Here is a 24,450-nt window from a genome sequence, read left to right as displayed (position 1 = left end):
AGTTAAAAAGAAAAAGAAAAACCTACCAGTACCCTTCAAAAACACCAAGATTGTGAAGGCCAAAGACTGAGGAATTGTTCCAGACTGAAGGAGACTAAAGAGAAAGGACAGTTAAATGCAACGCATAATCCAGATTGGGTCCTGGATCAAGTGGGAAATAGCTGAGCATTATCGGAACAGTTAGTGAAACCCGACTATAGACCATCGCTTAGAATCTAGCATTGTATCAATGGAAAATTTCTTGATTTTGATCATTGTATTGTTATATAAAACATGATTCTTCTTCTTAATGTCTGCAACTAACTCCCTATGATTTAAAAGGAGCATGTGCGTGTGTGTGTGCATGTGTGTGTGTGTGCATGAGAGAGAGAGAGAGAGAGAGATGAGAAAAAGGGAATAACTGTGGCAAAATATTAAGAACTGAATCTGGGTGAAAACTATACAGGAGGTTTTTTTACAATACTTGCAACTTTTCGGCAAATTTGAATATTTATCTAAATAAAGTTACCATAAACATGCCTGTTTCCCACAGAGTCCGGCCCCGGGGCCAGCGTTTCCGAGGGTGGCCGTTCTCGGCTCCCAGCCACTCGCTCACCTGCACCATCTCCTGCAGCCCCGTGGGGTCCAGCTGCCTCCACACGAGGCCTTCCATCAGCAGCTCCAGAGCCTGCAAGGCGCCCGTGTGCAGGGCCTACGACAGGGGAAGGGAGAGCTAGGCAGCAATGAGGGGTGCGCACAGCAGGGGATGGTTTGATAATCCCCTCTTTTCCTCCTGCTCACATGGCAATCTTTATACTTATCATCTCATGTGACACACATGGCAAGCTCCTAAGAGGGACCCTTTTCACCAAGGAGGAAACGGAACTCCCAGAGCCCAGTTTTGGAGGCACAGATGGCTACCTGGCCACAAAAGATTTGTCCTTCTGTTCCAACAGTGTTCCTGGAAAACAACTGTCCAGTCTGGGACTACATTTCCCAGGAACCCCTGCATCAAGTGGAGCCATGTGACTGAATTCTGGCCAATGGAAGGTGGGCAGAGCAACTCATGACACCTGCACACTCTCTTCCTCTCCAGGCTGGATGTCAGTACCCATGGGGACCTTTAGAACCACTCACCCAAGACGGCAGGGCTCCTGAATAGCCATGGGAGGCACCTCCGTCCCCACCCCCACTGCCAGTTAGATCTCAGCTTTCATCTTGTCAAACCATAGAGATTTCAGAGTCTATCTGTTATAGCAGCCGGCATCACCTTGTACTGACTAACAGAGCCTGCAGCCCTTGACTGCCTCTAACCACAAATGACTGGTTCAGGACTCATGTTAAAGTAAACTTCCAAGTCCTGAGCCAGAAAAGGAGGTGGCTCAGAGGGACCTACTGTAATGGACTCGTTGTCTTCTCCTGGAGGCTGGAGAGAAATTACAGAATGTGTACTGATATCCATCAGCTCACTGTTTTCCTCCGTGGAGTAGAAAGGCTTCACTTTGCTGGGGACAGAAAAGTGACAGAAGGAGTGGCCAGTGGGGAGTTGAGACCCATGGCCCCGTCTAGAGAGTAGAGGTATGTCATACACCAAGGAAAGGACCAGCTTCCCCAGCTGTGGGTTCAGGCATGTACCCCGAGCCCTGGCTTTGCCCAGCCATCGGTGCCCAGTGACTGTCTGGGACTGAGGGGCAGACTCAGGGGTCTCAGGCCACCGCTCCTACTCGGTGCCTGCTCTGATCCTGTCCGTCTCCTGCTCAGAAGCGTTCTGTTGCTCCTCCCTGACCCCACCATGGACTCTGCCTTCCGGGCTGATCCTGGCCCAGGGCTGAGGTGTAACAGCAGGACCAGCAGCAGCGGCATCGGCTCGGAGTTTATTAGAAATGCAAACCCCAGGGCCCGGCCTCAGAGCCACGGAATGGGGAACTCTGGGGGCGGAGCCCAGCTCACCTCAGGTGCGAGAGGGCGTCCATGGCCATGGTGCGCACAGGAGACACCAGGCTCTCGAGTGGCTCTGCCTTGATGATGTCCTGTGGGCACAGCAGGGCAGTGAGCTGCCAAGCCCCCCCCCCCCCACCGTTTCCCAGGCCAGGTACAACAGGGGACCCCCTCAGTCACAGTGACCCCAATGGTGGCAGCACTCCCAGTGTTAGTGCCAGGAAGGTTTGACCTTTTTAGGACCACTTGATCTTTGACATTTTCGGGGACGGGGGGGGGGGGGGTGGGGGGCAAAATCTGACGGAAGCCGTGGGCCCAAGATGGGCGTGTGCTTTCCCCTCGGGTCTGCCTTACTTGGGTGTCCCCTTGGGTAAAGCGCTTCCCCTGCCTGAGCCCAGCTGTGCCCCTACAGGTAAGACCAGGGCTCGGTGGCCTATTTCAGGGGCCGGGCCAGGCTGGCGTGAAATGATGCGCGTGTGCCTCCTGGTCCAGACAGGATCCAAATGCGCATCCGCTTCCTTCTCGACCCCTCCTGTCCTCGTGTCCCCCCAGAACGGCTCCCACCACAGCAGGAGCGGTGCCCAGCACCAAGACGTTGCTCGGGAGTGGGGAGCTCCGGGGCCAGGGACAGCGGCCGTCCCACAAACTCCATCAGCACCTGTCACCGCCTCCTGCTTCTGGGCCGTTGACATTTTCTAGAGCTCACCGGAGTTCTGTGCAAAGATAGCGTCAAGCTCTGCCTGCAGCTGAGGCCTACCCCCGGGCCCCGCCCACGGAGGAACGCCGCGGCTACCGTGGGGATGACCGGGGGCCCCTGCATCCCAGCCCTGAACCAGCCACCTCAGGGGCACACACAGCCCGGCTGTCCTGTGGCCATGAAGCCCTTTATCAGACACAGGATGTCATCTCAGCTGGATCCAAGCAGAACTGAGACAAGGATGGCCTTCAGAGCACCCTGGGGCCCCATGTCCCTCAGCCACCCTCGGGAACTCAGCAGAGTTAGACGCCCAGCTGCCCGGGGCCAAGGACCCCGGGCTTACCACAAGGATGGCAGTAAGAGTCGTCTTTTGGGCAAATTGAAAATCCTCCTCATCCTTGAGGTTTTCGACGGCGCTGGTGACCTGCACCACGCTCTTCATGAAGACCATTTTGAGGCAGATGTCCTGTGCCCAGACCAAGACCAAGGGAAGGAAGAAGCTGCTCGTGAGTGAACCCAAGGCCCCAGAGCCACGGCTCTCCTTCCCGGACCCTGCGGCCGCCTGGGGACATGCTGAACTCTGTGCTCAGAGTGATGGCTGGCCCCATTCTGTCCTCCATCCACGGACAGGGCATCTGCCACGTGGCGGGGTCAGGGGCCGGCCCCCCGACACCTGGGCCCAAGGGCAGCAGTGCCAGCCGGGGGGCACCTTCGCGGACCAGGGACACCGAGCTCTGTGTGTCACCAGAGAGGCAGAGTAAGTTACCGAGGTAACGTCCTGCTTTTACGACATGGATGAACCTTGAGGGCGTCACGCTGAGTGAAATAAGCTGGGCACCAAAGGACAAACAGTGTGTGATCCCACTCATATGAGGCCCCTGGACTCGTCAGAGTCACAGAGTGGAACCTCAGGTGCCAGGGGCTGGGGGAGGGGCAGGGCATCATTTGACGGGTGCGGAGTGTCAGCTGGGCCCCAGGGAGAGGTCGGGAGACGGGTGGCAGGACGGTTGCACAGCTAAGTGAATGTGCGGAATGCCACTTAAAAGTGGTCCTGATGACAAAGCTTATGTCACATGCGTGTTATCACAATTTTTAAAAATAATAAAATAACGTTTGCTTCATTCTGTGTTTTCTCCTCGGTATTCCAAGAAAGTAGCTCCTCTCTTTGCATTTCTGAAGACAGCCTCACATCTTGTCCCTTATGAAACGGTCTAGGGTCAGGTGTTTGGGGCGGGGGGCAAAGGTGAGGTGGAGGGAGGGAGACTTGAAAAGAGGGGGCTCATCTTGTGACACACAGGCCTTGTCTCACCCCAGCACTGGGAGAAGGGCCACCCTCACCTCCTCCTGCAGCAGAGAGAGGCGCAGGTGGGGGCCACGGGCCTCCCAAATGCTGGGAGTCAGGTAGGGCTCCTGGTTGTCCCCTTGTGGGCCATGGGCTGCCTGGGTCCAGCTCCTGGCCTCCCACCACCCAGAGAGGGAGGCAGGGTGACTCCGCCAGGCTGGCTCAAAGAGAGGGTCTGCCGGCACCAAATAGGGCGCTGCGGCTGGCTGGACTTGCCTGGGAGCTGCTGGCATAGTGGTGAATGATCTTCGCGGTGATGGGCGTGTCCACATGGGTGCGGAGCATCTGCCAGTGGCAGTGCAGGGCCACACAGCTGTACATCACCATGAGGGCGCCCTTCACTGTCTCCCGCCTCCAGGGGTGGTCCTTCTGCAAGGCCCACGAGAGAGGAAGGAGGGCTGGTGGACGTGTTGTGCTCCACCGGCCCTGCTGGGAGGGGGCAGGGTCTGCCCCAGCTGCTCGTGGATCATCTCTGGTCACAAGACCAAGAGAGCCACTGAGTCAGCTGAAGGTGCCTACAACACTCATTCATTCATTCATTCATTCATTCATTCAATACCTTTTTATTGAGCACCTACAACATGCCAGGCCCTGAGTGGAGCGTGGTGAGCAGGTCAGAGCAGGGCCAGACTGCCATTAGCTGTGAGCAGTTAGCTATGTGGACACCCCTAAGCAGAGGCTGGCTGTGCACACCTTCCTACCTCCCCCTGCCAGGCACCTGCTCTGGGCCAGGGGGTCTCGGGAAGCTGGGGAGCCAGTGGGAACAGACAGCCTCAGCCCTGCTCTCAGGAGGTATTGGAGACCACCAACTCCACCATGGGAGGGGGGCAGGGGAATCCCAAGCCCTGCCAGATGCAAGTAGAAATCCAGGTCTCAGGTCCTGCTCAGTGGAGAAGCCTAAGACCCCCAGGGCAAGGGTCAAAGGTCAAGGCCAAACTTGAGGCACTGGTGACTCCAGCCGGTTGTCCACTGGGGGCTCTGCCAACCTGGGGCACCACAGCCTGAGGCAGGGAGCTGCAGCAGAGGCGGGCCCTGGGCTGCTTGGGGCCGGCTCCTGGCTTCACCACTGGCCAGCTGCCCTCCTCTGGACAAACTTCAGCGCTCCCATCTACATGACAGTGGCCATTACACCCCCTCCATCCCAGCCCCACTGAGCACCTACACTTCTTCAGCCCCAGCGGTCTGGGCGAGACCTGGGACCCGGCACCAGCACCTGGCGCCCCCGCCATGAGTAGAAGGGGCTGGGGCCCCTCTGCAGTATGTGGGGCCTGGAAGGACCCACCCTGAGCCAACGATCTGCTAGAGGTGGCCCCGAAACACCATTCTGGTGACAGAAGACATGGCGGGATCAAGTAAGAACCTGTTGTCCTAAGGGGCCCCCCGACGACCTGGCTGTGGAGCGAGGGAGCCTTACCCGCCAGGCGCCGATCTGCCAGGACTGCTCAGACTCCTCGATCCTCTCCTCGAAGTCGCGGAGCACGTTCAGCACCGTCTTCACCTGGCCGCGGGCACACAGGCCAAAGCACAGAATCACTCCCTGCAAGGAGACCCAGTCAACTGGGGTGAGGGGTCGGTGGGGGCAGAGATGGAGCCCCCCCATACACATGCACGTAAGTGTGCACACACCTGCACACACATGCTCACATACATGCACACCCTGGCACACATGTACAGGCTGCCTATACATGCAGGCACGCGGGCAGTCACATGCACCCATGCACACCCGGGCACACATGTACAGGCTGCCTATACACACAGGCACACAGGACACAGAGGCAGACACATGCACCCATGCACACACTGGCACACATGTACAGGCACACAGGCAGACACATGCCTGCATGCACCCATGCACACCCTGGTACACATGTACAGGCCACCTATACACACAGGCACACGGGCAGACATATGCACCCATGGACACCCTGGCACACATGTACAGGACGCCTATTCACACAGGCAGACACATGCACACACTGGCACACATGTACAGGCCACCTATACATACCGGCACACAGACAGACACATGCCTGCGTGCACCCATGCACACCCTGGCACACATGTACAGGCCGCCTATACACACAGGCACACAGGACACACAGGCAGACACATGCACCCATGCACACGCTGGCACACATGTACAGGCACACAGGCAGACACATGCACCCATGCACACCCTGGTACACATGTACAGGCCACCTATACATACAGGCACACGGGCAGACACATGCACCCATGCACACACTGGCACCCATGTGCAGGCACACAGGCAGACACATGCCTGCATGCACCCATGCACACACACACGCCGCATCCCCTGGGGGCCCAGAGAGCTCCGGCGGACAGGAGGGCTGCAGGGCGCCCTCACCTCCCTGTCGAAGTCCTTGCCGTAGTCCGTCTTGTACAGCAGCTCCAGCAGCAGCAGCTCCACCTTCTCTGCTTCCAGGCCCGTGGCCAAGGTGAAGCCCAGGGCCCGGTACAGGAAGCCCTGGAGAGGCGGCAGAGGAAACGGGGGGCTTTGGGCCTCCACCCGCTGCCCTCTAGGGGTCGGGGGGCGGATTCGCTGCAGAGTCCTCTAAATATAGAAGGCAGATGTCTACACATTTTGTACGTTCTTTAACAGAGATGTTCAGGGCCGGGCGGGCTGTAGGCACAGGGCAGGCACATCCTGTGCAGATGGGACCAGCGGACACTCCCGCCAGCCAGCCCAAGAGGACCAGCTTCCCCGCATCCTCCCGCACACACATAGAGCGTCACCAGTGGGAGGAGGGACATTTCCACGTTCATCTGTCTCTTCATGGGTCCTGTACCCATGGCTCTGAATTTCCGTCTAGATTCTGTCCCCATTTTCTGTTCGGTTATTCTCTCATCTTGTTTTTACTTTTAAGAACTTGGTGTGAAAAATAAAAGAACTCGGTGTGTATCTGAAAAAATAACAACCAACCTATGTTATCTCACTTACTCCACGCAACTCTAGAAGGTAACCACGACTGTTGTATTCAGCAAATGGGACCAGGATTTGAAAGGAAGCACAGTCTGAGACTCACTTCTGAACGATCCCGTGTCGGAAGACTCACGTGGCTGATCACACAGGTAAAATTCCCCAACGTCTCATTTCCCTTTTGATTTTGCTTATGATCATTTTCTTTTGTCGCACAGAAAATTTCCATAGAGGGAAGTGTCTTTCTTTTCCGTTGTCTTTCTTGGTTTCTTTTCATGCATAGGAAGGCCTGTTCCAAGTTCAGATTATAAAAATATTCACCCACATGTTCTGGTCGCTCCAGTTTTATTCAGTACACTTCAACCTTCGATTGTCCTGGGACTGCAAAACTGTCCTTATTGTGCTTCACTTTCAAGGTGTTCTTAGTTACTCTTACATTTTTTTCATTCAAATGAGCTTAGAAATAATCTTGTCAAAGTTCATAAATGTATCAAATTTATGTAAACTGCATTGCAGATTAATTTGAGAACAATGGAGACCTTTCCAACGCTGAGACTTTCTGTTTACAAACAAGAGGTTGTATCTCCTTGCTTCGGGCTTCTTTCGGCTCCCCTACTGCTCCTTGGAATTTTGTCTTCTTCACCATGGTCCCACATCATTCCACATATTCAATATTTTACGGCCGCATTTATATACTGATTGCGTATTTCGCATTGCATCGGTCCTTTGCATGGGACCTGTTTTCATTTTACTGTACCTTTGTTTTATTTATATAGAGAAAAACTGGTTTCTGCATGTTCATTTTGGAACAAGACTGGCTCTGTCCACTGGGATTATACGTCTGCAGGCTGCTGTGGCCACCCTGCCCCCACCTAGAGGGGGTCGGTCCAGCCAGGAAGAGCTTGGGGCGGGGGGGCCTGGTGACGCTCCTTAAGCTGCTGATCCAGCTGTGCCTTCTCAAGTTCTCTGAGCCAATAAAGTCCTATTTATTTCTTTACTCTCCTGGAGCCAGGTGAGTTATTGCAATATGGTTAAACTGTATGCATTTCCTTGTTACCAACTGTATGCTACTTTCTATCAAATGGGCATCTGGCCTTACACTGACATGTGATAAAGACCTTGTATCTGCAAGTCTACAGTAATTAGCTACTTCCATAGCTAATTACTGTAAAGTATATCTTATATACTTTACTGTTTGTTATTTTACATACTCACCTGTAAGGGTATATGTCTGAACAAACGCAGTTTTTGGTTGACACCTATAAAAATCCCTTAAAAAGCACCTTTATTGAGATATAATTCACATCCCATAAAATTAACCCATTGAAAGCTTACAAATTCAATGGTATCTTCACAGACTTAAGTCACCACCATCTCAATCTATGTTTGGAACATTCTGTCACCCCAGAAGGAAACCCCAGGTCTATTGGCAGTCAGCCACCCTTCCTCCAGCCTCTGGCAACCACCAACCTATTTTCTGTCTCCGTGGAGATGCCTGTTCTGGACAGTTCACGTAAGCGAGGTCAAGTAATACGTGGTCTTTTGTGTCCTTCCCATCCGCTTCTTTCACTTGGAGGTTTTCGAGGATCATTCTTTGGTTCCCTGTGTCAGTACATTGTTCCTTTTGATGGCTAAATAGTACTCCACTCCGTGGCTGTAGCACGTTTTGCTTATGAATCATTTATTGGTGGGCATTTGAGTTGTTTCTACTTTTTGGCCATATGACTAATGTTGCTAGGAACATTCATATACAATATTTTTGTGTGGACATATAATTCCCTTTCTCCTGGGAATGGCTAGATCATGTGTTAGCTCTATATTTAACACCTTGAGGAAGCACCAAACTGTTTCTCAAAGTCACTGTGACTGTTTTGCATTCACAGCCGCAGTAGATGAGGGTTCAAGTGCCTCCACATCTGCCAACTCCTGTATTGTCTCTCTTATTAAAGCCGTCCTTGTGTGTATGGAGCGGTGTCTTAGTGTGGTTTTGATTTGCATTGCCCTAATGGTAATGATCTTGAACACTTACTCACCACTTATGTATCTTTTTAAAAAATATATACCTATTTGGATCCCTTGCCCATTTTTAATTGGCTTGTTTGTCATTTTATTAGTGAGTTACAAGAGTCCTCTATATATTTCAGATACAAGCTTCTTGTGAGGAACTTGATTTAGAGATATTTTCTACCATTCTGTGGGGTGTCTTTTTACTTTCTCGATGGCACTAATTTCAGCAGAAGAGGGTTTGGTTTTGACTATGACCAACTTACTTAGTTTTCACTTGTGGTTTTAGTGTCCTTTCCAAGACGGCTTTGCCCAAGCCACGGTTGCAAAGATTTACACCTGTGTTTTCTTCTAAGGGTTTTATAGTTTTAGCCTTTATACGCACGTCTGTGGCCCGTTTTGAGTTAATTTTTATGTATGGCGTGAGAAAGTAGTCCAGCTTCCCACTCCGTCACGGGGGAGACGTGGCTGTCCCAGCTCCGTTTGTTGAAAAAGCTGTTCTTCCCCCCCCCCCCCCCCCATTGAACTGCCTTGGCATCTTTGTCAAAAACCAATTGACAGTAAGCGTGAGGCTTATTTCTGACTCTCAGTTCTGCTCCATCGATCCGCGTGTCTGTCCCTGTGCCCGTGCCACAGGGTCTAGCTGGCTGCGCGCGTGTGTAAGAAATGGCAAAGTGTGACTTCTCCAACTTGGTTCTCTTCTAAAAATAACAATTATGCTGGCCATTCTGGGCCCTTTGCATTTCCTCATGAACTTGAAGATCAGCTCATCAACCTCTGAACAAAGAGCCTGGCTGGAATTAGGATGGCTGTGGTGTTGACCTTACAGATAAAAACTGGGGGAGCGTCGTCATCTTAAACGTGCCGTCTTCCCGTCCATGAACATGGGGTGCTGCCCATGGATTGAGACCTCCTCTGACTTCTTTCAACAACGCCTGTAGTTTCGTAAAGACCTTTCCATAGCGAAGCACACACACGTGACCACGGGCCAGGATCTGGAGGCACCAGGTGGAAGGAACTCTGTGCAGCTGTCTGTCCGGGGCGGGGCTGAGGGCGGTTGGGAGCCCAGCCCCAAACCCCAGCCTGCCCTCGCTCTCTTTCTGCCTCTGGCCTGATCACGGCTGAGCGCCCACCTGGACACCTGTGGCTCAGCACCGTCCTCACCTTTCCCTGTTTACCGAGAGCTGTCCGGACATCTTAGCCCTCGCCTGGGGGACTCGACTCTAAGATAACTTCAGGTGGAGAGGGATGTGAGAGGACGGGGATGCTGGTGGGCTCGAGGAGAGACTCCCAGCCTCAACCCAGCAGGCTCTTAAAGAAAAGCAAAACAAAAAGCTAAGCCCCCGTGGCGTGGACCAGCTACCTCACCTCCCAGGACGCTGCAGACCCCCAGGGGTGCAGCGCTTCTCCCACACAGCGCAGCCTCTCCACTGTGATACCCCCAGAGGCCCCTCCTTGTTCCAGCGGCCTCGCCCCTGCAATGGGCACCAACCTTCTCCAGGGAGGGGCTGTCAAAGCTCTCGATCTGGTTATTCAGCTCTTTGCCCAGACGCAGGCTCCAGTTGGAACCCCGAGTCTTCTTGAGGGAGTGTCTCAGAAACTAGGGAGGCAGAAGACATCGCTGGGCAGGGCTCCAGGAGGGCTGTGTGACATGGAGCAGGGGCCCAACTTTTCGAGCCCCCTCCCCCAATCTCTGGATGGATCCACCCAACCCACAAAGCCCTGACCCAGTGCTGACGTTCTCTGGCCCGTGGGCCTGGGGAACAGCTGTGCCTTGGGGGCTGATGGGAGGGATGTCACCCCCATGCTGATATCCTGAGCACTTGGTGTCCCAGAACAGAAGGCCCTCTGCTCTCCCCTGCTGGGAGAGCCACAGTGGACATGCATGGTGCTCCCCAAGTCTTCTAACAGCAGGAGGATGTGCCCTTTAGGGGCTCCAAAGCTCCCCACGTGCCAGCCCCGCCTCGTGCCCTCCGTCCATCCCCCCCCCCCCCTTCCGCCCCACCCTGATCTCGGCAGGCTGGGGCATTTCTTCACCTGAATCAGCTTATCCTCCCAGGTCTTCTGATTCCAGGTGAACTTAGTATGTTCTGCAGAAAGAAGGGCCACCTGTGCTACTGTCATCTGTGCCTCTCCTCTGGGCCACCTCCTTAGTTGGGCCTCGGAAGCCCCCCATGGGAAGGTTGGGCACACACTGCATTTCCCTCCCCACCGTCCCACAGGCTGTGCTGGCCCGCCGCAAGCCTCAGCTCCTAGGGCTCAAGCCCGGTGAGTGATACCCAGCCTGCACACTGAGGGGGCGTGGGCTGCGGGTGGGCCCCTCGAGCACCTCACCTTCCAAGTACTTGACCAACGGGGGGATCTCCACCTCCCACATGTCGGCCATGGAGGGCGCAATGCTATGGCTCAGTGTCCTCAGAAGGTTGAGCATGGCTATCCCCCTGCCCTCCCCTTCGTAGGGAGATGACATCAGCACCTGGAGGGGACCAAGACTCCCGTGGGACTCTGCCTGCTCTGGGCAGCCCTGGGCACCTTGCTCCCACCAAGGGGACCAGGGACAAGACTGTGAGCGCCCTCCCCAGCCCAGATTTCCATGAACCATAGATTAGCCTCCAGAGTCCACACAAGGGTGCAGGACCAAGCCCACCTCCTGGGGACAGGCAGGCCATCAGCCTGGGGATGCTTTGAGGCTGCACAAAGGCTGAGCAGGTATGAGCACACGGTCCCTGACATCGGCACAAGAGGGACAACAGGGACCAGGAAATCTCTGCTGGGCAAAGCGTCCATCTCCCGCCACCCTCTGGGGACCCTGGGAATTAGGGGCTCAAGGAAGAGGCACCACCGGACAGGGCCTGGCCATGCAGGGCACGACCCGGGTGAGCCACTCACCAGGAGACGGGCCAGCAGCTTCTGTGGCGCCGGGAGGTCCACTGAGGAAGGAGATACAACCCCCACTGAAGCACTTGGCCCAAACCAGGGTGTGCCCCCCGTGTTCCCAAAAGGGTCTCCCCCAAAACTATCCCATTGTCCCCGGAGTGGAGAATGTGTTGACACAGAAGATTTTCGCACGAAGAACATCATTTTAATTGGCCTGTCCTGAGAAGGATGGAGAATCATGCTACGCGCTGGAGCTTAGAAGATGCTATTTTCAGGATGAGCCTCCTTCGTAGTGGACCCCAGGGCCTCCCGAGAGAGTGTCCATCTCTTACTGTGAACCTTGGCATCCACTGGGCCAAGAGTAATCAGACACCTGCCCCCACCTCCCCCAGCTGCAGACTCTGGAGTCAATGAGTCTGTAAGAAGCAAACAGGGCCCGTGGGCCATGGGCAAGGGAGGGCCTAGCCTGCTAGAAGCTGCAAGTGGGGGGGGGGGGGCGGAGAGGACACAGCCCCCCTCCAGCTGGAGGTGGGGGCAGGAGGAACACCTCAGGGGGGTGGCCTTGCTGGTTGCTCAGAGCAGGCTCCACCTTTTGCTGTCCCTGGGCCCGAAAGGGCTCCCAGAACCACCTCGTCAGCCATGCCCATCAGCAAAGCCCCAGGCCGCTGGGAACAGCAGCGTCACCTGTACATAAGGGGCCCTCGTCACTTTTTAGAGAGTTTGAGGTTAACAGGGCTCAGTTGTGGGGACCACAGTAGGGTGGTTTATGCAGAATTCAGGGGGGATGCCCTCAATTGCCCCACCGGCTCACAGGAGCCCAGAGACATCGCACCAGCGGGGAAGCTAAGCCAGGACCTCCATGGTGGGGGTGAGTGGGTCAGAGCTGGGCATGGGGGCGTGAGGCATGAGCTGCCAGAGGAAGTCTGTCTGATGTCAACGCATCCTCACGTGTGCCAAAGGCTGTCAGGACCCTGGGGTGTTCCCTGGAGGAGGGGAAGCACTTGGAGGCACGGAACAGCCCACCTGCCCAGTCCCACCAGCTGGCTCAGGGGTGCTGCCCACCGTGCCTGCTCTTCCTGCCGGCCGCGTCGGCCTCCACGTCCGTGGTGTGGAGCTGGCGCTCCGCCAGGTTCGTGAGGCTGACGCAGATGGGGGTCAAGACCTCCACGTTATCTGTCTCCATGATGAAGCACAGCAGCCTGACCCAAAACTCCTGGAGGGGAGGGGAGGGGTCCGGGTTAGCTGGGGCATCCCACAGCCACACGGGGAGAGGGCTCAGGCTCCCCCGGAGTGGGCCTCGCCTCAGTGTTCCCACCCACTGACAGCGTCCACCCTGGCTGGCTCTGCTGCCAGCCCCGGGCCTTGCCAGGGCCATCTGAGTGGCACCCCCACCCCCCATGTGGCAGAGGGAGCGAGCTAATCCTGGGAGCCCAACTCCCACCCCCGCTGACCTCCCACCAGCCCCACACTCTCCACGTCCTCCTTGGCTGGTGCCGTCCCTCCAACCCCAATCCTGTGTCGGTGCACACTGGGCAGACAAGCCACGTGCCCACCAACTGTGATGGGCAGGTTTACGCGCCCACGTGGCTAGGCGAGGGTACCCAGTTATTCCACCAAACACTAATCTAGCTGTGGCTGTGAAGGGTTTTGCAGATGTGATGAAAAGAGGTCGTCCTCGATAACATGGGTGGACTTCGTCTCACCTGTTACAGTGCCCGGAGAGCAGACACCTGAGGTGTCCCTGAGCAAGAAGACATCCTGCCTCAACGAGGCCATGCCGCTCCTACCTGAGTGTCCTGCCCGCTGGCCTGCCCTGCAAATTTCAGACTTGCCAGCCCCCACAGCTGCAGAAACCAATGCCTTGAAACAGGTAGTGTGTGTGTGTGTGTGTGTGTGTGTGTGTGTGTGTGTCCTACTGGTTCTGTTTCTCTGGAGAATGCTGGCTGATACACACATTCGTGGAGCTGTGTCTCTAGGCCTCCGGCTTCACCCTGCCATCCCCCCTCTCTTGTGGATGATCTCTGAACGCCCCCCAGCTAATGCTGGCCCCTCTTCAGCCTCACTCCACAGCCCTGGGAGCTTGGGCTAAGGATTCTGAGATACCAGCTAACAAATGCAGTCACTCGGGCTGTTCTAGCCGCCAGGATGAGAATCCTCAGCTCTTGGGGCATCATGGTGAACAGGAAACCGCATGTTAATCCTGGCTCCACTGATTGCCAGCTTCAAAGCCTGGAGCAAATTAATGTCTCTCTGATCCTCAGTTTCCTCATCTACAAAAGTAGGGTAATAACAAGAGATCCTAACCCATAGGGTTGTTGGGAGAATGAAATGAGAGTCTACACGTTGTACACCTGGTACAGGACCTGCTACATGTTGGTGTTCATCGAGGTGCTGAGACCATTATTCTTCTCATTATGTCTGTTATTAAGATAAGCTGCCACTGTTTAATGGACAACGATACCCTCCTTGAGCTGTCATGGTAAATTTTTCATGTCATATTGCTGTGTCATGGTGCATTGCAATTAAAAGTTGACATATTTGTTTCCCCTTAAGCTGTGAACTCCTTGCGGTCATACTGAGCACTTTTGGTGTGCACTCATGTCTTTCACATAGTAGGTACTTACTGAATGTTTGTAGAATTATTTTTTTTTATTATAATATATTTATTTATTTATTTGTTTATATACTTATTTTTGAAGAGAGAAGAATGGAGAAAGAGAGGGAGAGAAACATCACTGTGTGGTTGCCTCTCACTTGCACCCTGAACTGGGGACCTGATGTGCAACCGAGTCATGTGCCCTGACTGGGAATAGAACCAGCGACACTTGGATCCCAGGCCGACGCTCCATCCACTGAGCCACGGCAGCCAGGGCCTTGTTTGTAGAATTAAACCACTCGAATCATCTCTTTACACACACACACATGTGTGCCAGGCAGTGCCCTGGCCTCTGGGGACTCTAAGTTCCCATTAAGCACCTGGCTCTGGACCTGGATCTTGAAGGACTAGGGCTCAGGCAAGTGGAGGATCAAGGCCTCCAGGCACTCTAGGCGGCAGGAATGGGAGAAGCAACAGCACAGAATTCTGGGCACGCACTGTTCCCCCAAGCCCGAGCCGTGCAGACATGAACCATCGACAGCAGTGCACCAGCTGGGCGGGCATGTGACGGGGGTCAGGGGGCTCACTCACTCGGGTCATCCCACTGATGGAAGAGGTGATGATCTTCACGGTGTCCATGGTGACTTTGTGGACCATCTTTTCCTCCAGGTCCCTCTGATGAAAGCTGTCCCGGCGATTTGTCTGGAATGCAGAACCAAGAGGACCCTGCTTGTGGGCTGGCCAGAGGCTTGCTGTGGCCTTGGGTGTGGTCTCCTCACCCCCAAGGGGCTTGATGCCCAGATACTGAGTCTCAGGATGTGCAGCGCTGGGACTGTCTCTCTGCGTTTTCTAGGCTCCTGCCTGTGTGGCTGCCCCATCTTTGCCTGCGGCTTTCTCTGTGCCTGCATAGCCGTGTCATGGATGTACATGCCACAGGTTCAAGCTCACGCATGTCCTTTCTTCAACACTTTGGAAACCATTTCCAAAGTCCAGCCACTCTGTGGTCTGCATGTCAGGGCCACTCACCGATTTGTAGGTGGACAGGGTCAGCTGCATGGACACGAACTTCAGGCCCCAGCCTTTGATCCTGTCCTGGAAGCCAGACAGAGCCAACTGGCCGATGATGCGGAGAACAGCCATTCGCACCTGGGGGGACAAGGTGGCGGACACACCGGGCATTGGGGTGGGCCGTGGGGTGGGGGGCTCAGCATCTAACACCCAATGCCATGGCACAAGATAGCGAGACGTAGGGGGTGCTCTGGGCTGCGAGGGGGCTCAGGGGCCACCCAGCCACTGCCCACTCTGCCCACCACCCCTGCCTCACCCCGAGGGTCACATTCTGCAGCATGCCCACCCAGGAGCCACGTATGAACCATCCAGAGACACAGAGCACGCTTCCTTTTACTAAGACAGTGCCACCCCCAGGGGACCCCCTGACTCTTCGGCTGTGTGAGGCAGCACCGAACAAGCCTGCTCTCTCGTCCTTCGACAGCCTCCCATCCTGGTTGCGCCCCCTCCGCGGGGACAGGCAGAAGCACCAGGGCCCGAGGCTAGAACCAGAGCTGCCCTCCACGGCGGCCCTGGCTGCCTTGACGCTCTTAGTCGGAGGGCGGAGGCTGTGTCCCCAGTTGCTTACGACCTTACAATACCCCAGCACCCCTCGGCTGCCTAACGGCTCTGGCCAGAGCTGCACCCCCAGAGTCTGCCCTCGTCCAGGGGTGTCTGAGACTCCTCACTGTCACACTGGGGGGACTGGCGAGCATGGGATGAGGGTGGCCTCACTCACCGGCGGCCCTAGTCAGAGCCGGCCTGGAAGCTGGGTTCTCTGTTGAGGGGCGTTCCCCGAGGAGCCTGGCCTCCACCCCGCTGATGGGAGAAGGGCCCCTGCGTCCCAGCAGAGACCGGGGAGTGCCCCCCGCTCACGGGCCTCTGCCCTGTTACCTTGGACCGGGTGTCAGAGATGGAGCTCTTGACCACCCGGATGGCCAGGCAGATGGTCTTGATATTCATTCGGGGCTCTGAAAGAGGAGAACCAGCCGGGGTGCCGATGGCCTCGGGGCTGGGTGCTGAGGAGGTGCCTGGAGAGGTAGGAGCCCACCTTCCCGGACACCCCTGCCCGCCACCTTCTGCAGAGAGCTGGGCAGCAGGCGGCTTTTCCCCGTCACAGCCTCCTGAGCCTCCTCCTGGCCACCACGTGCTGAAGGGTACGTCCCTCAAACGCCTCCCGTCCCCCCAGTGCCCGGCCAGCCGCACCCTGGCCCAGCACCCGGCGATGCATTCACGCCCCACTCCCTTGGCCTCTGCGCGATGGGCATCTCTTTCAACTCCTGCTGGACTCTCCCTGAAGCAGGGTCTCCACCTAAGAGCTTTTCAGTCCCCTGAGCTACACAGACAGTGCTGGGCACACCGCAGGTACGAGCAGGCTGCAGGCACAGTGGCAGGGAGCCTGGGCCTGGAGTTCCAGGCCTGGCCCCAGGGACACCCCAACTGTGCGACTTCGGGTGAATCACTTAGCCCCTCGGTGCCTCAGTTTCCTTACCGGGAAAATGTGGATAATTATAGTCCCTCCCTCACAGAGCTGCTGGGCAGTGACGCGTTAACACAGCGCCTGGCACATGGGAGGTGCTGCTGTGTATTTCTAAATGGATGGTGGCAGCCCCAGTTAAAGAAGCAGGGGGATTAAGCACCCCCACGGAAGGTTCTGGAGAGAGCGCGTATGGGCAGAATTGGGGGTGGGTGACGAGGTTAATGCTATGCTCAAGGGTAGGAGTTACCAGAAGTGAATGCCGGTGGAGGGAAAACAGGAAATGAAGACAAGCAACCGGGCACAGAGGGGGAATGTTCCTTTCTTTCTGATTACGAAGATGATCGTGTATGTTTGTTGCAAAATTAAAATTTTAAATAACCACTCAACGGTTTAAGTGTGTCCTTCTAAACCCATCTATGCATAAATAAGCAAATCGATTTCTTTTAATAACCGAGGTTTTGCTATATATACTATCTCCTACTATATTGTTAAACTTAATATATAAAGAGCAGCTTTTCCATGGAAAAGTGTAGGCCGACTACACCCTTAATGGTGTGTTAAGAAATACTCCATTATGTGGATATACTGTCATTTTTCCCACAAATTCCCTATAGAGAAGAATTCAGTTTGTTTCTCACATTTTGCTTTTATGCACAATGTTATAATGAACACTGCCGTCCAATGACCTTTGGGCAATTCTTTCATTCAGACAACTGACAAAAAATTGGATCGCTGAGCCCCAGTTTTGGTCCCTGCCCAACTGAGCGTCCACAATTCTTCATCAATTTGCACCCCCATCAAAGAAGCCTGAGAAGCTGGTTTCTTGTTATTCTATACCAGGGATGAGCAAAGTGTACCCGCTTGGAGAAACGCAACCCAAAGCCTGGCTTTGTAAATAAGACTCGGCCAGGACACAGCCATGCTCTGCAGTCTGCGGCTGCGTTTGCTCCGCAGCGGCCCAGGTGAGTAACTAACTGTTCCCAGGACCACGGGGCCTGCAGAGCGAAGAATATTTTTACCATCACCTTTTACAGAAAAATGGCCAGGCTGACTCTGGTCATATCATCTCTGCCCATTGGATGGGGAAAGACGTGTGCTTAAAGTCACATGTGGAAAAGACGGAGGTGCAGTTAGTCGCCCCGTTCGTGCCCCGCACAGGGACGCCCCGTGGGGGGGCTGACCGGAAGCCGCGCGGTGCTCCTGGAGGCACCTGCCCGCAGGGCCGCACGCGGCCAGCAGGGGCGCCATGTTCAAAAGGTGAGGCTCTGAGCGGGCGCCTCGATTACACAGGTTATCACGGCCAAGTTTGGGCTTAAGGATCTAGAATCAGGGGGTTAGACGAAGGTTGGGTATTTGGGCCAATGAGGCTTTAGGGCTATACCCGTATGCTATAACGAGGCTCTCTATTCGCCTCTGATTTAGCTTTGTGGTTAGTACTGGGGTTCAGGTTTCCAGTTTGAGGTTCAGACTCAAGTGGAAGCTGGGACTCAGGGTTTAAGGAGAGGGTTAGGGGTGGGGACGGGGGTGGGTCACAAGGCTGGTTAGGTTCTGGGACAGGAAATGTGAAGCGGCCGAGAGCATTGGCTCCGTAGCCCACCTAATGGGGTCTACCGAAGAGGAGATGACAGAGGTCCAGACGTGGGTGAGACCCGCCTCCCCGCCCCCCGCCCACCTCCCTGCCCTTGCTCACCATCTGCGCCCACCACTGCCCTGATCAGGGTCAGGGTCCCCACACGGACGGCCTCCGTGATCATCTCCATTTGGCTGAGGAAGAACTTCATCAGCTCCTTGGGGTAGGAGCGGGCTGCAGGGGGAAGGGCTGTCTGAGTCACTCCCACGGGGCCAGCGCCGGGGCGCCGGCAGCCCCAGGCCCAGCCTGAGCCTCGGCCTCACCCAGGGCGATGAAGCAGTGCTCAATCTCCCTCACGTTCTGGCCACCGTACTGCTGCTGGGTGGGGGCCTTGGCGCACACCTGGGGAGGGGGCGGGCAGGGGGCAGGGCGGTGAGACCACAGCGAACAGCGGGACGCAGGTGCACAGGAAGGAGACGAGGCTCCGCCACCATCCCCCCCTTGGCCCCGGTTGGCCACTGGCCCCAGCCCACGTCCCGCCGATCCACCCTGAGGATGCCCGCCGGCCGCGCTTGCCCGCCTCACCTGGATGTGCAGTTCCGTGAAAATGGTGTGTAGCTGCATTTGGGGGACGGGGGTGCTGGTGGTGACCGACACTTCCAGTATCTGCCTCAAAACCTGCAACGGACGGGCAAATGGCCTTCTACCAACTCAGAGTCACACTCGACACCCTGGCTGCTCAGTGCAGTTGGAAAGGCAGCCTCTCGGGCCCCTGCCACAAACTGGCTGAACTGACCCTGCATCTCAACCAGCCCTCAAGCAACCCCTGTGCTCAGGGAAGCTGGGGAACCCTGCGCTGGCCACCGGGCCTGACTTTCCAGGCCATCTTCCCCTTTCTCTCCTAGTCACTGAAGGGGACTGTCATTCTTTAGCCAGAAAGCTGTACAGGTGGCTCCCTAACTCCGCCACGTTCATTTCTGCTGCTTGCTTTTACAGCTAAGGGCCACGTCTTGCCTGTAGGTGGCAACCGCTTTACCACAGACATCAGGCAGCCCTGGTCATGCCTCCACTCACATGGGTTCAAAGGTGCCATGGGCTGAAGTATGTGCTCCCAAAAGTTATGTCCACCTGGACCCTCAGAATGGGACCTGATTTGGAACTAGGGACTTTGCAGATGGAATCGGTCAAGGACCTGGAGATGAGATGCATCCTGGATTGAGGGCAGGCCTTGAGCCCAACACCTGGTGTCCTTAGAAGAAGAGGAGAGGACAGAGCAGCACAGAGAGGAAGGCCATGGGAAAGCGAAGCACATGTCTGAGTGACGCGGCCACAAGCCAAGTAATGCTGGGGGCCCCGGAAGTGGGAAGAGGCAGGAAGGACTCTCCTGAGAGCCTTCGGAAGAAGCGCGCCCTGTCCACACCTTGACTTTGGACTTCTGGTCTCCAGAACTTTGAGAGAATTAACTCCTGTTGTTTTAAGCCATCCACCTTGTGGTTTGTTGTTACAGCAACCCCAGGAAACTGAAACAAATGTCACCGCCTCACGTGGCCTCTAAGACCCTTTGAGATCATGTCTCCCCCCCCGGAATGGCAGCATTTATTTCCAGAAAAGTACGAGGCCCCGTGGCCCCTCGTAGGGCACAGATGTTGGGTCTGCTGTCGGGTCCCGGCTTCCATGTACCCAGATGGCATCCCCCTATCAGCACTGCCGGGAACCACGCCTCCAGCCCAGGTGCTGCCCACGCGGCCCTCACCTGTGTGATGAAGAGGGCCTCCAGGCTGCCCTGGTACTCGGCCAGCAGCAGGGGGACGTAGTCGTACACCTGCTCCCGCAGGTCGTCACTGGGCAGGAGGAGGTTCAGCATGGGCTTCAAGGACCTGACGACCCCCAGCTTCACCTGCCGTATCAGCGGGGCCTCAGGACTCCTGGGCTCAGGACCCCCAGCAAGGCCGAGGGACGCCAGCCCCGTCCACAGAATCAAGGACATGTGACAGAGGGGACCTTGGAAGTAGGGTCGAGTCCTCGCCCAAGGCCGCGCAGGTGGGCAGCGAGGCCAGGCTGTCCCCGAGAGTCCTGGCTCTGTCACTCAGGGGAACGTGGACAGGTACTTCCCCTCTGTGTCTCCCTTGCCTCATCTGTAACAGTCCCACAGCACAGAGTTGGTGTGGAAATAGCTCCCACGGGTGAGGTGCTCTGACAGCACCCACATGCCCAGAATGCGACCCTCCTCTAGAAGCTCGTAGAGCCTTCAGCAAGCCGGCCTCCTGAGGTCCCGGGCCTGCGCCTTCCACGTCACAACCTCCCAGCGCCGCCATCAGTCAGGTCGCCGTCTCTCGGGGGTTCTGGGAATGAGGCTGGACCCCGAGGTGTCTCAGCGGTCCCCGCCCCACAGGCTGGGGAGCCATTACCTGGGGGGGCAGCAGGCCCCTCCCCCTGAGAAGGGCTGTCTCACCTCTGGGTTGTGACTCTTCAGCCACACGGTCATGAAATAGCGATACATCGGGAACAGCTTGACAGCAAACTGCTCCTCCGTTATCACAGGGTACACGCTGTCCTCCAGGTGCTTCAGGTAGAACTGCACCGTCTCACAGAAAGTCTCCATGGCTGGGGCGGGGTTGGCAGGCGAGGGGCTCAGGGGAGCAGGAAGCAGTGGGACACAGTGTTCCCAGGCCACCTTCTCCAGGAGGGAGGGAGCACGCACACACCTCCAGGCTAGCGGGCTACTGCGGTGGTCGGGGACAGCCCAGAACAGTCCCCACGACATCCCTCCCTCTCTGCCCTTCCCACCACCCACAGCTCCCTCACTTTTATTCCATAGGCCTGTGTGTGAAAGATGCCCCCAGGGGGGTGTTGAGCACACAGGTATGTCCAGACCCCAGCCACTGAGAGTCACCTGCTGGGGTCAAGGGTGGGGCCTGCATATACTCTTCACCCACATCCTGGGACTCCAGTGCAGAGGGAAACAAGCCCAGTCTGCCCTATTGTTTTCAAGGGTCAGGGGCTTAGGGACCACGATATTATGTAATCAAACCCTGGGGCAAGGAGAAAAGATGTAAACAGCATCAAAGACCTGACCAAGCCTGACCCAGAGATCTTTCCCCTGTGAATCCCAATCAGCCTTCTCTGGTCTTCTCCCGAAAAGCTTGACTACAGAGTAAGCTAAACGGAGTCACAGGGACAGCGTCCTCCCTCTAAGCCACCCACCTGATCCCTGCCACCATCAGAGAGACAATCAGAGGCCACACCAAGTAGCAGTCCAAGCAAATGTTTGGGAATAAAAGAACAGCCTGCCTCTGGTTCAGCAGACCCTCCACCTGCTTCTTACCCACTTTTCCCTCCAGCACCCTGATCGAGCCAGACCTGCAGCCCATATGGGACACGTACCACTACAGATCACCTGGCGCATCTTGGCTTCATTGACAAGTCTCAGCATCGTGAAAATGGTGGCCAAGGTGATGCCCATGTAGGGCATGAACTCAAACACTGTGGGGTGGGAGAGGACGCCAGGAGGAGTGTCAGCAGAGGGAAGGCAGAGGTGACAACCGGCTGCCCACACCTCCAATTCCCACCCCCCAATCCCGCACAATCCCTCAGTGCCACGCCAGGGAGACTTCACAGGACATTGAGTGGAAGTCAGTGTGCGGTGAGGAGCCAGCTGGAAGTGGGTGCAGGGAAAGAAGGGGGAGGGGAGGAAGGACAGAAGGACAGAGGGAAGAGGGACAGAGCCACAGGGAAGAGCGGGCGACGTGGGAGGCAGGGGACAGCGGGCTCTCAGAACACGTCCGCCCTTGCATGGCATCTGGCTCCTGTGGGTGCCACGGGTGTCCTTGAGTGAATGAAGGAATGGGGACTCCCCGAGTGAGGACGAGAGGCTGAAAGAAGGCAGGCAGGCGGAGGAAAGGGGGCGGAGAGAGAAAGGAACCCGGGAAGGGACGGGGACAGAGAAAGAGGTTGTTGGGAGAAAGGGTAACGGGTGACAGGCCGGCCCCCCAAGCCCGCCCCAAGCCCAGGCCTTCCATGATGCTGGGAGCCCCCACCCCCATCAACAGGCTTTCTTCAGATTCTCCTTCCTTGGCTGGCCCCCTCCTTCTGTCCAAACATCTGTCCCTTTGTCCTGGTTCTCTGGCCTTGGCACTGCAAGCCGAGGTCCTCCCTTGCCCCTGAGCTGCTCACAGCGAGCGGCCCGCCCTCCTGGTCTTCACCCCTCTGCAGCCCACCCAGGCTCACGGCTCCCCAGGAAACTCTTCACAGCTAAGCGGCCTCCTCTAGCCCCATTTCTGGAACACAACCAGCTTCTGGGCCCTTCCTGGATCACTGTCCTCCGCACAGGCACCACGGCACTGCCCTGTCCTCACCATCCACCCCGTTCTTACGTCCCGCCCCCCAGTCCCCCAAGCCTTCTCAGTGCCAGGCTCCTCTCCTCTCTCTACCGCCCTGTCCTTGGGGCCCGTGGCTTTGAATATCGCCTTCACTCTGGGGTTCCCTGGTAGGAAGGCCAAGCCCAGACCTGCCCTCTGAACTCAGCACCCTCACATGAGCCTCCGCTTGGACATCTCACGAGGACTGGGAACTCAATGCACACAAATGAGGTTCTTCCTGAGCTCCCCAATTCTACCCCCCCCCCAATGTTTCCCATTTCAGGACATGACCAACCAGGCACCTGTTGCTCAAACCTGAAACGTGGGGTCACTCTCGCTTCCTCTCCACTCCCACACACACCTCGTCCCAGCCCCACCTGCCAGCCCCACCCCACCCCCCGCGTGTCCATCCCTCACCAGGCGTGCTCCAGCCCGAGCCAGCATCTGGTAGCTTCACACAGCTCCTACCTGGGTCCATCCACAGAGCAGCTACGTCTCAGCAGGCAGCTGTACCTTAAATCCCTCAGTAGCTTCCCAGCGTCCTCAGATGCAGTCCAGACTCCACGCACTCGGCCTGCCAACTGTCTGACCTCATCTTGCACTGCCTCCCTTCCCTCTCTGTCCCCAGCCACAGTGACCCCTCTGCTCTTCGGAGAAGCCAGGCTTTGCCCTGCCACAGGACCTTTGCACATGCTGTTCTCGCCCATCGCATTCTCCACACAGGTAGCATCATCTCATCCTTGAGGTCACAGCCGAACTATCACTGCCTCCATGAGGACCCTGCCAGGATGAGGTCCTGTCCCCCTGTCCTGATGTCCAGCAGCCACCTGGCTTCCCCTTCACACTCATCACCCCATACTGTTTTCTTGTTTATTTGTTTACGGTCCTTTACAAGGGCAGGGACCGTGCGTGTTTCATTCACTGCTGAGGCCCAGCACCCACCGCGAGGCCTGCGTGGAACTCAGTCCCTGTTTGGGGCGTGAAAGGAAAGAGCAAGAGAGACAGGAAGTAAAACAAGAAGGGAGATGAGAGGCAGTGGAGAGCAAGCCTCAGAGGGAGAGAGGAGAGGGGTCTGGAGGAGAGGGAATAACGGGGGAACAGAGACCAAACTGTGAGGCAGAGACACGGGGGGAGAGTCTTAATAGCGGAGAGAGACCCGTGGAGAAGAAGCGGAGGGACGCCAGGGAAAAATAAGTGAGAAATGGAAGGGTGGGGGCAGAGACCGAGGGGAGCCCTGGGCCAGCCTGAAGGGGCACACCCTACCATTGCCATTGGCCAGCTTCGCCAAGGTGACAATGACAAATTCATCCGCAAGGTCGAGGGGTTTGAGGTGGTGCTGCATCTCATACATGACCAAGCTGAAGTGGTTTCGGGACAGAGCTACCAGGGTGTCGCTGGCCACCTCGGCCCTCAAGTAGCCCTCCATCTGAGGGGACAAAGAGGGGCATGTGATGCCATCATCTGCTGGACCCTCAAAAAAAACCTTCCTGCCCCATGTCGTCTGGGGTTCAGCCTGTTCTTGCCCAGTAAGGTGACTGGACAAGGGTCTTGGGATATGCCGGCCGTGACCCCCAACAGCCCAGCCCCTGGGTTGGTGGGGGACAGGGTACTGGTGGAGCCC

At 56.4% G+C, this 24,450-nt stretch overlaps 1 protein-coding gene across 1 annotated transcript in view; it reads right to left on the bottom strand.

The window, feature by feature from the left end:
• Window positions 1–24,450, bottom strand: part of MROH2A (maestro heat like repeat family member 2A) — a 38,749-nt gene that overhangs the window by 12,004 nt on the left and 2,295 nt on the right. Inside the window, exons 4-25 of the mRNA XM_090288500.1 lie at window positions 24,093–24,255; window positions 21,856–21,954; window positions 20,924–21,075; window positions 20,225–20,368; window positions 19,057–19,149; window positions 18,795–18,873; window positions 18,592–18,705; window positions 16,316–16,392; window positions 15,401–15,520; window positions 14,966–15,076; window positions 12,841–12,991; window positions 11,791–11,831; window positions 11,236–11,377; window positions 10,939–10,991; window positions 10,394–10,501; window positions 6,325–6,444; window positions 5,371–5,493; window positions 4,173–4,325; window positions 2,958–3,080; window positions 1,930–2,009; window positions 1,376–1,484; window positions 596–691 (exon numbers count right to left, since the gene is read on the bottom strand). Coding sequence (XP_090144626.1) covers window positions 596–691; window positions 1,376–1,484; window positions 1,930–2,009; window positions 2,958–3,080; window positions 4,173–4,325; window positions 5,371–5,493; window positions 6,325–6,444; window positions 10,394–10,501; window positions 10,939–10,991; window positions 11,236–11,377; window positions 11,791–11,831; window positions 12,841–12,991; window positions 14,966–15,076; window positions 15,401–15,520; window positions 16,316–16,392; window positions 18,592–18,705; window positions 18,795–18,873; window positions 19,057–19,149; window positions 20,225–20,368; window positions 20,924–21,075; window positions 21,856–21,954; window positions 24,093–24,255 — 2,451 coding nt within the window. The remainder of the gene's footprint in view (window positions 1–595; window positions 692–1,375; window positions 1,485–1,929; window positions 2,010–2,957; window positions 3,081–4,172; window positions 4,326–5,370; window positions 5,494–6,324; window positions 6,445–10,393; window positions 10,502–10,938; window positions 10,992–11,235; window positions 11,378–11,790; window positions 11,832–12,840; window positions 12,992–14,965; window positions 15,077–15,400; window positions 15,521–16,315; window positions 16,393–18,591; window positions 18,706–18,794; window positions 18,874–19,056; window positions 19,150–20,224; window positions 20,369–20,923; window positions 21,076–21,855; window positions 21,955–24,092; window positions 24,256–24,450) is intronic.

This window comes from Furipterus horrens, unplaced genomic scaffold (genome assembly GCF_987537825.1).
Source record: "Furipterus horrens unplaced genomic scaffold, mFurHor1.1.pri manual_scaffold_1, whole genome shotgun sequence".
Lineage (NCBI taxonomy): Eukaryota > Metazoa > Chordata > Mammalia > Chiroptera > Furipteridae > Furipterus > Furipterus horrens.
This window is presented reverse-complemented; position numbering and strand designations above follow the sequence as displayed.